The sequence below is a fragment of the Mytilus edulis genome, chromosome 2 (assembly GCF_963676685.1).
Source record: "Mytilus edulis chromosome 2, xbMytEdul2.2, whole genome shotgun sequence".
In the NCBI taxonomy this organism is placed as follows: domain Eukaryota; kingdom Metazoa; phylum Mollusca; class Bivalvia; order Mytilida; family Mytilidae; genus Mytilus; species Mytilus edulis.
The window spans coordinates 94863637-94879319 of record NC_092345.1 but is presented as its reverse complement, the minus strand read 5'-3'; the positions used below and the strand labels follow the sequence as shown (position 1 = coordinate 94879319).

At 33.8% G+C, this 15683-nt stretch overlaps 2 protein-coding genes across 2 annotated transcripts in view; one reads left to right on the top strand and one right to left on the bottom strand.

Annotated features, from left to right (window-relative positions):
• Window positions 1-4480, top strand: part of LOC139511090 (kielin/chordin-like protein) — a 38091-nt gene extending 33611 nt beyond the window's left edge. Inside the window, exon 15 of the mRNA XM_071297661.1 lies at window positions 4381-4480. The gene's annotated coding sequence lies outside the window, so the exon portion shown is untranslated. The remainder of the gene's footprint in view (window positions 1-4380) is intronic.
• A 3467-nt stretch (window positions 4481-7947) lies between these two features.
• On the bottom strand, window positions 7948-14892 carry LOC139513522 (kielin/chordin-like protein). Its single transcript, XM_071302119.1, has 4 exons — window positions 14741-14892; window positions 14143-14274; window positions 11620-11760; window positions 7948-9459 (listed from the first exon to the last, which is right to left on the bottom strand). The coding sequence occupies exons 1-4, from the start codon at window positions 14784-14786 to the stop codon at window positions 7979-7981; spliced, it is 1800 nt and encodes a 599-aa protein (XP_071158220.1). The 5' UTR covers window positions 14787-14892; the 3' UTR covers window positions 7948-7978.
• Between the last annotated feature and the right edge of the window lie 791 nt (window positions 14893-15683).

Here is a 15683-nt window from a genome sequence, read left to right as displayed (position 1 = left end):
TTTTGCCCGGTCGTAAAAAAATCGTACGGTGCAATTTCCGTCAAATCAAGATCAAAGGCCAAGGACGAATAATTGCATATTTTCTAAGATTTCAGCCTGATTGCATAATATGACTTTTATATACTAAATTCGCATATGCAAACAATTTAAATTTTTAGCAGGGAGATTAACAGTCATTATTCAAATGCATTTTTTAATATTTAAAGTGTTTTTTTGACAGAGAGCACATGTTTCCTGAAATTCGAGTAAAAGTGAACAAAATGTGTGAAAACCCAAATTTTTCTTTCTCGTGCAAATGCTTATCAACTAAAACTAAGTAAAACCCTGTAATGACTATCAAAGAAGTTTTTGACATCATAAAATTTCCTAAAATTATGCTTACTTCTAATCAAACAGCAAATCATAACAACTCATACAGTTGCCCAAAATACCGCCATCTGCGAAAAAACAGCTTTTAAGCATTTCTTCCTATTTAAACATTGTATGTGGTCAATATAAGATTTAATAAACAAATTCATAAGAATCTGAAAAATTTAGAGTGAAAAAAAATGTGCGCGAATCATCTTATTGCTTGAAATAAAGGGGGTGAAAATAAGAGATTGCAATCTGCATTGTACATGTAACTACCAGACTGAAATAAACATATTTCGACTTTTCTAATTGTTTGATTTGTAGCTTCATTATAAATATTGATGTAGTGAAAAGACCCTTTATTTATTTAATGTGAATTGAAAATTTAGACCAAAATAAATAGAAAATAAATTGATGAAAATTGAAATTTCAAAGAATTTCAAAAACTAGTAAACACATTATAAAACTTGACTACTTCATTGCTTAAATTGCGTTGTTCGTTGTTTACATGCATTAATTCATCAAATAATAATAATTTTGAAGAAAAAATATCCATTAATACGCAACGATTCTAGTTACAACTAGACTTCCTGAATAGCTTGAATGACTAGTTCATTTATCATACGAGGATGACTTCATGCAAGAGTTTCTGATGACGACTGAAAAGAAGCTATCATTATATTGAAACTTCACTTTCCATTATATAGATGATGTCATCTCACTGAATAGTGCAAAATTTGTGACAATGTTGTACTCGTATTTTCCATTGAAATTGAAAATAAAAGACTCAACAGATATAGTTTACTCTATCACGTATCTTGAAATCGATGATGAGGGTTGGTTGAGAACAAGTTTTACGACGAAAGAAATGAGCATAAAACAACCCATAAAAACACCCCTTACTACCAAATTATAAACTTTTCATTTCTATGTAACAACATTATAGCAACGCCTGAATATCTATACTACTAAAGGAGGAAACCGATTTCATTGAGCCTCAACTCCTCTGAAATAAAGGCAACTATAGTATACCGCTATTCAATAGTCATCAATCGATTTACTAGTAACTGAAATAAATCCGGGTCACAAGGTAAAAACTAGGAAAACGCATCAACTATAAGAGGAACACAACGATATAACAGAAACACAGAACTGCTACAAAAACAAACGGCAGCATACAAAGAAACAGATTATTCGATACCAATTGCCATATGCCTGACTTGGTACAAGACATTTGAAGAAAAATGGTGGTTTAAACATGTTTGAAACCAGAGTTCAAATGCAAAGTTGAAATCATCCCTTTGAAAATTTCATGGACGCCACTACGAGTTGGTTGACAATTATGAACTATCTGTTTCGCCAGATGACGACTAATAAGTTCCATCGACGTAACCAAATTGCCGTCATTTCTGCCGTGAATGTCACCAACCGAATAAGGCTTGGCACCGAGTTAGGAAATAAATGAGCCACAAGACGGGTTAAAGAGAGCCGTGGTGTGGTGGTAAGTGCATCGGACTACTAACATAAAGGTTCCTCGTTCGATTTCCGTTCCGTGATGAAAATTTCAGGGACTGAATTTTCGGCTCTTCCTTGACATAATTTGTGAGTATGGTCTGACCCGTGTTAAGAGAGAGTCATATCTCTTGCACGTTAAAGACACCTTTGTAGATTTCGAAAAAGAACAGGCTAATGCCGCTAGAAGGCAGCACTCGCACCCGCAAAGTGAAAAGCGATTAATTTAAATTGCAAAACTTGTTTCCCAATCCACTATAAATAAATATATTTAAACGAATACGGGTGTCACATGTGGAACATGATCTGCCTACCCTTTCGGATCCCCTGAGTTCACTCAATTTTTTTTTTTTGGGGGGGGGGTTGTGTTACTCAATCTGTAGTTTTATATGTTATGTTTTGTATACTGTTGCTTGTCTTGTTCGTTTTTTGCCTGGCTTTGTCAGTTCGTTTTTAATTATGAGTTTGATGTCCCTTTGATATATTTCGTCACTATTCAAGTAATAAAAGGTTTGAAAATTACAGATCAGTGTAGCTAAATGTATCATGATAACGATTTGGTTCTATATATATATCACCGTGAGCAAATTAAGTCATTTTCGCGGATAGTATTGTCTTATTGCGTTAATCTTCTTCACTTTACTTTGAGGGGATTTTTTGGCCGATTTTCATTACTGCAAGTTAATGTCTTTAAAGTAAAATAATATCAAAGGGACAATCAACATCTCAAACCATGAATCAAATAAAGTTAATTAAAACCATAAACAAAATAAAATTAAAGTTCAAGAGACGAACAACAGTCCAAAAAAGACAGCATACCATGAAAACGAACACTCCTAAAACAGCGAATGATCTTATGAGGTCATGATGGATTTAACTTTTTCATTTTGTTATTTCACAACTGCTTATAGTGTTTTACATACACAATGACATGATTTTGTATTTTTAAAGCTTATGTAGAAAGTACTCAAAGCATCTTTTATTCAAATAATGAAAGCGATTAAACTTCTAAACACATTTAATTTGACTTACTATAACACGATTATAAACTAAACAAGAAGCAGCCGCATTTTATTTAGATCGTTTACATCCCTCTTTAAACAACCAAGTGTTTCTGAACAAGGTTACTTATTTCAATGTTGCCTACGATTTAGTAGCAAAGTAATGTTTGCATTTAAACATGATTACAAAAAGTAAAAAAGTTTGACTTCGTAAAAAACATATTTTAACCTCAATTACCTCGCATATATTCTTTTCTCACTTTAAATATCCCTTCTTTTATTATGGAAAATCATTCTCCTCCCTGATATTCACAATTAGCAATGTGCTATTTTAACATAGATTAACAAAATGATCGCTATTTGCTGATGGCAGATTTTTGGGCAACTGCAAATACTTCAATAAAAGGCTGTTCCATGAATAATAATTAATAATTGCATCTTAAAATTACAAAACAAATATTCCTTGACCTAAAACATATACAATTATCTATTTTTTTAGCATACAAATATCGATTCCCCAAGATATATTTTGCTTTTTGAATAATTTTTCATTTTTTTAGGATTTGTGATAAATTTCAATTTTTCGGGAAATTTTTAGCATCGAATCTCTTATTTTTTGTTTGATTTGGATATTATGTATCATGTTCGATAAAGTTCATATGATCTTTTGGACTATTTTATGGTGCAAGAATTAGAAAATGGCGTTTTATTTAGTAATCGCAAAAATTGGAATGTTTTTTTCATGACCTTTGACCTTGATTTAACAAAAATTGCACCGTACGATTTTTTTACGACCGGGCAAAACAGAAAGTACAGATTAACAGCTTTCGAATGATATATAATACAGCCGTGTGTTAGGTGGGTGCATTAAAGTCGTTAACTAAACGTCTTTTTGAAATAAGTCACTCGCCTATAAGGAACAAAACAAGTACTCAACCAAAGCTCGCAAATCAAGAAAAAAAATTTAAAAAAATTAAGCAGATCGAAAAATTTTAAGGATCAATATAGGAAAAAATTTATTATGATCCTGAGTTTATTCATACTTCATAAAAATTAGTGTCACTGTCTATTATTCCTACTGACCATGCATTCTAACATTTAGAAGCTGTTGCCTTCAGGGAAAATGGCTGACGTCATTTTTGTTTATAATCTTTTTAAAAGTTTTTGTCAACTTTGAACATGGAAATTAAACTTGTCAGGAAAAACATAAATATGCCGCATTTGTTTCCGAACATTGCTTGAATTAAGATTGACATCATATTATCAAATAATGCTTATTGTTTACCATAGTATCCATAAAAACTTTTAGCACCTTTTGTTACGATGGATTTCGTTCTGGCAAATGCAATTTACAAAATATTCGTAGCATCAACAATAATATAATATGTATGGGTCGTCTATAACACCTTACAATTATGTGTTCAATATTTTACAAATTTGACAAACATAACCAACGACAACTACTGGGCGATTACTTTCTGTTTGACACTGGGCTAACATCTTTCATCTGTTTCAGGTGGACATGTTGTGGCAGTGTGTACAAAGAGTACTGTTTTCCACAGGAAGATAAACTTACATAAAAGACTATTTTAATTAAAATAATTTTATTTAGGGTGTATGTCGTTGAATTATGTAATAAGTAGTCACCTAAGCTCGTACACTAGACTATTCAAACGAGAAATCTACAACCCATCACGTAATATCTATTTCATATTTTTCGCTGAGTACACATATCAAAGCTACACGTGGTATTTAATGCGTGGTATTTAATGATATATGTAGTGTATGTAGTGTAAACGTTAGATATATTGATGCTTTTTGAGGTCTTTTTACCAAGTCAAGGATACGGTTGCTGTTTTACATTCGGCTGATGTGTTTGTGAGATTTTGATTTTGCCATTTGTTAACGGACTTTCTGTTATGAAAAAAATAAGTAAAATCACAAAAAAATACTGAACTCCCAGGAAAATTCAAAACGGAAAGTTCCTAATCAAATGGCAGAATCAAAAGTTGAAACACATCAAGCGAATGGATAACAATTGTCTATTAATTTGCCTTGGAGTTCGGTATTTTTGTTCTCTTAGTTATTCCTCTTCGTCAATGGTGTTGTTAAAAAGAACAACAGGGATGCTGTATTTATTTAAAGAAGTTGATTTAATACTAGTCGCGCGATGCTAGGCAGGAGTTGACTAATAGACCTAAGGCGACGACCATTTGATTTTCTGTGTGTGTGGCAAGAGGATTTTCTAAATGAATAAGTTGGCCTGGTATGAACTGAAATAAATGACTTTGAAATATTCGGCTTGTATGGTTCCTAATGAGGGTAATTCCTGTGTCTCCGACCATTTGATTTTCTGTGTGTGTGGCAAGAGGATTTTCTAAATGAATAAGTTGGCCTGGTATGAACTGAAATAAATGACTTTGAAATATTCGGCTTGTATGGTTCCTAATGAGGGTAATTCCTGTGTCTCCGATCATATTCTTTGTAAGAGAGTTGCTGCTTACAAGGAACCTTTTAAATTTGTCCTTCTTGATTTTTAAGTTGACGTCATATCTTCAATATTTTTACGGAATATGAATCATCTGTGCATTTAATTTCCCATTTCCAACACAAACAATGTCACATGGAACTACACAGCCTTCGCCTCTTTTGTTTTCAGGGTTTTGTTTTTGCTTTAGTTTTCGGTGCTGTTTTTTGTGCTTTTTAATGTTTTATTTCAAACCGTCATATTGTTACATACTTCCCATGTACTCATGAGTAATGTATATGGTGATGCAATGTTAACGGTTAGACCGGATATATTTACAAATACGCTTATTTACAATACCTTATCACTGGATATGAATAATTATTGTATTTAAACATTGTAACAGTGCAGGTGTTATAGGTTTGTCCTTTTGGTGCACAATGAGTTCCCCATCGCTTTTATGTTGGTCTTATACACAATCTTTTTTGTTCTTTCTATATAGTATTTATGGAATATTTATGGACTTTAGTGTGTTTTACCGATGTTTATATTTGACAATGTTACTGATTATTTTTCTTCGACCTGCATCCATCTTCCAATTATTTGACTGGTTCTCATGGTTTTTTTTTATTCCACCTGTACTGTACAGCTGCTAGACCTACTTCCAATTTCCAGCTGTTTGTGGCCTATTAGAATGCCGATGGTACAATTCTTCTAGTAAACAGTGTTTCGGTATTGGCATGATTTGAATGATATGTGCGATATGATTTTAAATTTTTATTTCATTTGATTATGCAATTGTACATAACCTATGGTTTCCACTTGGTCAGGCAAAGTTAACATTGTTTGTACTTATCCTTCATGCTTTTAAACTTGTTTATAGTATATTTTTATATAGATAAGACCGTTGGTTTTCCCGTTTGAATGGTTTTACACTAGTAATTTTGGGGCCCTTTATAGCTTTTTGTTCGGTGTGATCCAAGGCTCCGTGTTGAAGGCCGTACATTGAACTATAATGGTTTACTTTTATAAATTGTTATTTGGATGGAGAGTTGTCTCATTGGCATTCACACCACATCTTCCTATATCTATTATAGTATGTTTGTCTTTCTAAAAATTGTTTCTCAAACATAAACAGTAAAGTTTATACAGAAGACAACTGTTCACTCGCGTAATTTATATGATCAGTTGGAACATTTTAGGCATATCCTTAGTTGTAATTGAAGCTTTATAAGGATTAAAAACGTTCTTTTTTGCATGTATAAGGAAAGTAAGTTTGCTAACGATGTAATCTAGAACCAAAATTTTAATTTTAACATTAGAATTATCTATTGCAGTTACTTATATATATATGCAATCGAATCTCAAACGTTCATAACTTGTTTGTGCTACTATAAAAGCGGGACGAAAGATACCAGAGGAACAGTCAAACGCATAGATAGAAAATAAACTGACAACGTCGTGGCTAAAAAACAAAGATAAACAGACAAATATTAGTACACAAGACGCAACATAGAAAACGACTAATCAACACGAATCCTACCAAAAAAAATTGTTGAGGGGAGGGGGGTATCAGGTGCTCCAGAAGGGTAAGCAGATCCTGCTCCAATTTGGCACCCTTCGTATTGCTTATGTTATTACAGACCCGGTAAATAGTCTAATTTGGTAGGTCACAATCGTGAAGAGGGAACGGGATTGTAGTTATGACATTAAAAACATATTCGATATTATCTGTGAAACGGTTATTCAGTAACGGTCAACCAACTCGTGATGGCGTCCGTTAAATTTACGAAGGGGTGATTTTAACTTCACCATTTGGAACTCTTGGTTTAATAGCTTCCTTGTAAAAAGAAATGTAGTCATGATAGGACAAGCCCGGGAATATCGTATCAATTGGGAGATATACAATTCGTTTGCAGGCGCTGCTGGAATGTTGACAATAGGGAAGCTGAAATACTCTATTTTGTTGGCCATCATTGTCAATTTCTAAATATAAATAAAGATATGAGGCAGACTTAACTGTATCTGTTGTATCCTTTATCTCTAGTTCGATGGAATAGGTGCGTTCAACATAGACACCAAATTTTGGATTATGTAGTGAGAGAGCATCATCTATATAGCGGAAAGTAAAATAAAAGGATATTGCGATCTTCTTTTCTTTTTTCCTAAGAAGTTCATGTATGAAGTCAGCCTCATAATGATAAAGGAACAAGTCGGCAAAAAGATGGGCACAATTGTTTCCCATGGGAATGTCGATAGTTTTAAGAAAAACCCGTCCTGCAAACGTAACAAATATGGTGTCAATCTTATTATTATAGTCTTCAAGTTTGCTTTATATGGCATTTTTGTAAGGTTTAATGCTTCAAAGCTTAAAAAGTGGGGCTAGATTGCATAAAGTCAGCCTAGCTAATCAATGGTAGGATGCTACTGTTAAACAAACAAACAAACAGTAAATATAAAAAAGAAGATGTGGTATGATTGCCAATGAGACAACTGTCCACAAGAGACCAAAATGACACAGACATTAACAACTATAGGTCGCCGTACGGCCTTTAAGTAAGCTAACATTAGATACATTCCTATATAAACGTAGGCGTTTGTACTCTTAAACGTTAATAAATTGTGGCGAGTTTTTATTTAAATTATTTTAGTATTTATTCATTGTTGCTTTCAAATGATTGATTGAAGTTATTGGTTCAGAGTTATCAGTGGTATCAATTGTTGATGTTGTATCGTCTGTGATAGCACGCTGTGTTGATGTTGGTGGACAGTAGATTTTTGTACATCCTATTTCTTGTTCGCCTGTACATCTACATGTATTACATCCATCTGTTGCCTTAAAAGAATCTCCTACATTGTATATATGCCCGTTGTAATTGCATTTTCTTGTGGGCTGCGTTTTTGCTGTTATTGTTTGTGTTGTTGGTTGAGTAGACGATAGTTTAGTTGTTGATACTGGTGTGCAGAGCATTTTTGTACAGGCAATGCCTCCATCAGCGGTACATCGACAAGTATTACAACCATCGGTATTTTTAAAACTTTCGCCAACGTTGTAAACCTGTCCATTATAAATACATGTGACCTTGTTAGATACAACTGTTGATGCAATGTTATTTGCCTGCACGGTTGTAGGTGGGCAAAGCATTAAGGTGCATACAACAACCCCCATTTCTGTACATGAACATGTATTACATCCGTCATCAGCTTTAAAACTTACACCTACATCATAATCACGCCCATTAGAATTGCACTTTTTGGGGGTTGTAACTTGGATCAAAGGAGCATTTGATGGTGAAAGCGTTGATTTTACTTGGACTGTGGTCGGAATTTTTGTGGTTGATTTTGGACATATCATTAATGAGCAAATAATTTCATTTTTACCACAAATACAAATATTGCACCCATCGTCGTCTTTAAAGCTCATGCCATAGTCATATACCCGTCCATTGTAATTACATTTATGTACGGTGGTAGTTTCTATATTCATTGTCGTTTGTGAAGTTACTGAAGGTAATGTTGTAGGTAATGAAGAAACTGCATTTTTTGTTACTGGAACCACAGTGGTTTTAACTGGTGTGGATGGTTCTAGACTAGTCTGCATCTTCGTAGTTTTAGGTGGGCATGCCATCAGAGTACAGATTATTCGCGTGTTCCCTCCACATGTACATCTATTACAGCCATCATCTGCTTTGAATTGGTCGCCAGCATTATATATACGACCGTTATAGGCACAAGTAGACAGGGGCGTTGTAGAAACTGTAGTTACGATACTTGAGGTCTGCGTTGTTGTAGAAACTGGGGTTGTTTCTACTGCCGTAGTAGGTCGTAGAGTAGTTGATGGTAGACACGCCATTTGTGTACATGCAAACTGCTCGTTGGCTGTACATGTACACGTATTGCACCCATCACTGCTGTTAAATTGGGCAAGGTATGCATATATTTTTCCATTATAGTTACACGTCGGTGCTTTTGTTGTTTCTAGTGGCGCCAGGGTAGAAGGTGCGCAATACATTTTTGTGCAGATTTCCACTTGTTTCTCTGTACATATACATCTGTTGCATCCGTCAACTGACATAAAGGAGTCACCTACTGTATAGATTCTACCATGGTAGGAACAACGTGGAATGTCTGTAATTAGGTAAGAGCAATTAGTTTTTCATAGACAATTAACACTCGGAGTTGTCGATTATTTATAAAGGCAATAAGGTTGAAGGCCGTACTTTTACCATTGTTTTCGTTTGACACATTTTGACTCATCGGCATTCACACAGCATCTTCTAATTTCTAATTAAATCTAAATCATTTTATTTATCAGTGATAATACCTATACTATTAAACGAGAAGACCTCATTTTGTGTGTCGCTTCTCTTCCTTCCACGATAAATTAATCATCATGCGTCTGTGTTCTATAGGTAACATCCATAGTCGTATTTGTCATCCATTCTTATGATTATTCAGCTTGAGTTATTTTTGGAGAAAAACGACAAAAGGAGTCCGGATATTGATTCCGTCATCAGACTGACTTTTAGTCATAGATGATACTTCCGGTTAGAAACATGCACAAGTACAACCAATCGTATGATAGATAACAAAAAGGAAAAATAAATAAGCCAATCAAAGCGTTCTCCATATCATGGTGTTAAGATCGCAAGAACCACAACTATTATACCTCCTTAGAGAGGACAATTATTTTTCGCGTTTATCTACATGTAAACAACAATTATACTTTAATATATAGAGATTCTCTTTATTCTGTCTACTGTTTTCTTTGAAATGTTTACTATGTAAGGGGTCATACCAATTGCATATATTAAAATAAGTAAAACATGTGGAAACAAGAATGTGTCCATAGTACACGGATACCACATCGGCACTATATTTACTAAGTTTCGAGTTGACTGATGGACTATAACTTCATCAAAAACTACCTCGACCAAAAACTGTAACCTGAAGGGACGAACGAACGAACAAACGCACGGATGTACAGACTAGAAAGCATAATGCCCATAAATGGGGCATAAACATTTATTGTTGAAAGTGAAAGTAGTAATTTGGCAAAAATGAAAGTAGGGTAGAGATTAGAGGGAGACAGGACCTTTTTCGGGACGTCGGGATCGGGTGTTTTTTTAAGCTCGGGGTTTTGGGATTGATCCTTACGGGATCCGGGAATATATTTTTCGATTTCAGGATTTCGGGACATGAATTTCTTTAAATTCTGCATCTCGGGATTTCATGTTTTTAAGCCCGGGATTTCGGGATCAGAACCCCTCCGACCACCCCTCAAATTAGCCTTAGTCGTTCTTAATCATTTATACAAGATTTATATCCTACCATTGGCATGTTAATAAGGCTCTCAAAAGAAGAAAAAAAATACTGATAGTTTGCAATTGTCATAGAAGCATATTTTATTAGACTAAACTAAATAATGGTCTATATATAAGCAGTTTTACATTTATTTCATGTTTGAAGCGGTGGAAATTTTTAATTTAATTTGACTTTTACCAAAAGATGGATTGCAGTAAAGGAGAAGAATAATTGTGGTCTGAGGCCAGAAACACGAAAATAATAAAATTTAACAGAAAGGAAGCAAGTATCGGACTTTGGAAAAAGGGAGAGGGCTTTTGATACCTTTTCTGAAATTCTCCATACATAATATCTTTTACAAAAAATCATCCTACAACATTTCACAAGCTGTATATGCCCGCGATTTCGCGGGTGTGTTCTAGTAAGTTAAATTTAACTTAAATGAGACGGTTATACGGCAGGAATGTTCTTGTCTTTTGTCAGAGCTAAGTCCGCCGGATGGGATTTCATCCGGATATAATTTTGCTTTACATACGCGTATACGTTAATAAGACAAAAACCAAACTACTCAAATATCGACATAATTTAAAAGAGCAAATAAAAAATAGCTCAATACAGGCATAACAAAACAAAATGCGTTAATTACAACTAAGGCCTCTATCCCAGTAGTCAAAAAGAACTCATCAGAGATACCAGACAAGAAGATCGTTTCGTCTACAAAAGACTCATCGGTGACAAATAGTTAAATGATTCGGACTGTTTTATGTTCATTTCACTATGGTCGCTCCCAATAAATGGATATCCACGAAACAGCTACATATGCCTCGAATTCAATATATGTATAATGACCATAAACTTCTCTGGGATTTAAACCTTATAATTTTTATAGAGTGTTTCGAGATTATTTTACATTATCCCTATTATCATAATTATGTTTAAAGCATATCGAAAGTAATTTAACAATGAATTTTATAATTATATTACGTATGTTCACCACTCCAGCTCCACCACACGATATCTTTGTACACGCTGCACCATTAACAGTGCAGACGCACTCATTACAACCATCAGACGACAGAAAGCTCTCTCCAATATTGTAATCTCTACCATTGTCATGACACTTTACTGAAACGATTCAATTTGATATTTTAAGATATTTCATAAACTGTGAATTGGTTCTCTTGTATATCTGAGAGAAAAAAAAACTATAAAGAAACTCGAAAGTAAATCCATGTTCCATAGCCAATTATACATATGCTAATATAAGCATGTTTCGCTGATAATTAAGTCTAACTTTTGATTCTTCTAAAAGCGCCTCTTTTAAAATAATTGAGACCTAATAATCAGTAAAATCTTTATAACATGTTATAAATATAATTATGAATTATACATATACATATACATGAATGCAATGCTTGCTTGATAATTTGGATGTCAAATAATGGGTCAGTGAACAGGTTTAAAAAATTATCTTATCTTATGTTGGAACTTTGGACTTGCATAGGTTGAAAAATTGCAGACCTTAAAATTGCGCAATACATGTACTTATCAAGCCCTGACTTTGATTAAATTTCACATTCCTTTTTTCTTGATAGGTTTACAGAAATGCACCTCAAAACCTATATATGTTGATTTCATTGTGACAATGACAGAGTCCTTTTTATACGCCCGTCAAAATTTTGACGGGACGTATTATGGTATACAAATGTCCGGTGTACGTCCGTCTGTCTGTCCGTCCGTCCGTCTGTCCGTCCGTCTGTCTGTCCGGCGTAAACATGTCGCACCATAACTTGAAAACGACTTATCTAAATTTCATGAAACTTAATATAGTTGTTTTTTATGATGGTCAAATGATCTGTATACTCCTTGGTGAAAATAAGATTTAATCTTTTTGAGTTACGGCACTTTGTAACTAAAACAGGGGTTTGTTTTTCTATCACATGTCGCACTGTATCTCAAAAACGATTCTTGATTATTGCTTAAAACTTTACACACTTCTTAGTTATATTAATCTTAATATCTGTATAATTTTTGGTGATGATTCAAAATTTCATTTTTGAGTTGTTGAGTATTTTGTAAAAAAGGGGGAGGGTTTTTTTACATGTCGCGCCGTATCTCAAAAACGATTTATGATTATTGCTTAAAACTTTTCACACTTCTTTCTTATATTAATCTAAAGATCTGTATACTTTTTGGTGATGATTCAAAATTTCATTTTTGAGTTATTGAGTATTTTGTAAAAAAAGGGGGAGGGGTTTTTTACATGTCGTGCCGTATCTCAAAAACGATTTATGATTATTGCTTAAAACTTTACACACTTTTTTGTTATATTAATCTAAAGATCTGTATATTTTTTGGTGATGACTCAAAATTTTATTTTTGAGTTATTGAGTATTTTGTAAAAAAGGGTAGGGTTTTTTTTACATGTCGCGCCGTATCTTAAAAACAATTTATGATTATTGCTTGAAACTGTACACACTTCTTTGTTATATTAATCTAAAGATCTGTATACTTTTTGGTTTGATTCAAAATTTAATTTAGTGATATTTAAAAAAAACCAGGGTGGGGCGGGTTTCACATGTCCCACCGTGTCTCAAAAGCAATAAATGGTAATTGCTTAAAACTTTCTCAGAAACTATTTATGATTATTGCATAAAACTTCCACACAAGACGTCGGGCGTATCATGCGCTCATGGCGCAGCTGTTTATTACGTACTTCATATAACCTAGCTGCGGAACCGTAGCTCTTAGGTCCTTATGTTATGTTTTGAATTTTTGCGGACCAGCTACATATAACCATGACCAAGTTGTAACGCTCATGTGAACTGTTTTTTTTGTTTGTTTTTTTTTTTTGTAATTTCTCTTTGTGACTGTACATAACATGTAAACTGCAAATGTTTGTAATAACTGTATGTATTTATCTATTCGTAACGAATGTAGGCACATATCACATATAGCATTGACATGTTTTATTGGCGTCTATACACTAAATCCATTAGAAGTTGGATGTGGCCTTCAACAATGAGCAAAGCACATACCGCATAGTCAGCTATAAAAGGACCGAAAGCCTTTTTCAACTGATTTTTATAGTTTGTTCTTGTGTTGTACTATTACACCACTGTCCTAGCCATCATGTTTAACCCCTCCATATTCTGTATGTGCCTGTCCCAAGTCAGGAGCATAAATTTAGCCATGCAATAGGCAACCTACAGACCACTTAGAAGAGTTGTTGCGAGGCTTCTTTATAGTGGTGAGAGCGTGGTGAGAGCGTGATTTGCTCTCTACACCATTCATTGAAATTAAAGTATTCAGTATGACCGGACGAGGCTGCGAATTTACACATCCCGCACACGGTCCAATCGGACGCACCATTGTATAAATGGTTATCATGTAGTACATCTCAAGAAGGCTGTGTAACGTACATTCTCAAATATCACCGTATCCATGATCCCATAAATGAATTGCTTGTTTTTCATTACACTAAATGACTTTTACGTGATGACTTACCGGGACTACATTGTTTTGTTTCACATGAAATTGTTCCGTCAGATCTACATGTGCAAATATTACATCTATCTTCGGCCACCCATGTTTCTTCTGGTCTATATGTGGTCCCTTTATAATCGCAGTTACTGCATACTAATAGAAGGATATGTTTTTATTATGTTTTCTGTATTTGCATATATATAATTTATTTAGTATGTAATTAAGTTTGACTCATTTGAAAATTTAAATAATATACAATATTTCTCCTAGAGATTGATAATTACATTAAAATTCCTGCTTTTTAATATTTGTCGATTTTGCTACCTTGTGTACATGTATATGGTAAAACTTTTAGGATCAAATATTTTGAAAGCGAAATGCATATAAGGTGGATCATGTATATACAAATTGCAAGAAGTGTTCAGCATGCTCAAATTTCAAAACACTTTTACAAAAATGAAAAGCACGAAGAAACATGAAAAATAATAATCAATATTCATAAATTAAAGTAAGAACATAAATTTATGTTTTCGAGATTTGATAGGTCTTTAAACTAAATGTTAGGGTTCATACATGATATAATAATACAAATCACTATAAAAGTCACGGTAATACTTACATATAGAGCAGAAAAGTGAACATAGTATATAAATCCTGAAAGTCATCGTGCCATAAAATGTGTCACAGCCGAGTTCTTGGTCTAATTTTTGTTCTGTCTTATCAGTAAGAATAGAATTATAGAATTTATAATTCGTTCTTTATCATGTCAGTGACCTTTAACAAATTCGCCATAATGAAAATTCCTATATCCTCAATTCAGAATATTGCTATGAAATTATATGACTCCTCCAATACAACTATTAATTGAATAGATTTTAATAAAAAAAAAATAAAGAAATGATAATGAATAAGCAAGGCAAAGATTCTGAGCAAAGATTTAATGAGTATCAATAAACCACATAAATTTACGCTGCATTTTTTCCTGTTCGATGTACCATCTTTTATTAATTTACAAATCATTGGATGCATGGAGAAAACTTCACTTTCAAGCTTACGGCATTAACAGAAGTGTCCTTGGTTCTCTGTTGACCTCTCCTTTTTATTTTGATAGCTGTAATATATAAAAGCAAATTTCGATATAAATGCATTCATGTTATGTCCGTGGGGGATCCAGCCATCTTTAATGCGGGGTCCAAATAGTTAGCACAGGTGAAAGACGGATCCAACCATATGTTCCCATTCAAAAGTATTGATCGTCAATAAGGGTGGTTCCAATATCCTGACCCCCCCCCCCTCTCCAAACTGAACCCGTCACTGGATGTAGCAAATTTTCGGTTTGTGGCATAAGAATGTTTTTATAGTCAGATAATGTGCCGTAAGAAAAAATTTTCCCCGTCAGTTCAAATCGCTTCAGTACCTCAAGTTATATTCAATTTTTATATTAACAGTTACACAGCAAGCAAAAATATAGATTACCGGACGGCCTTCAATTTTGATATATAAAAAAATAACAGGAACATATATCATATTTCTTTCGTCAAGTTTTTTTTCTGGGTTCTTGA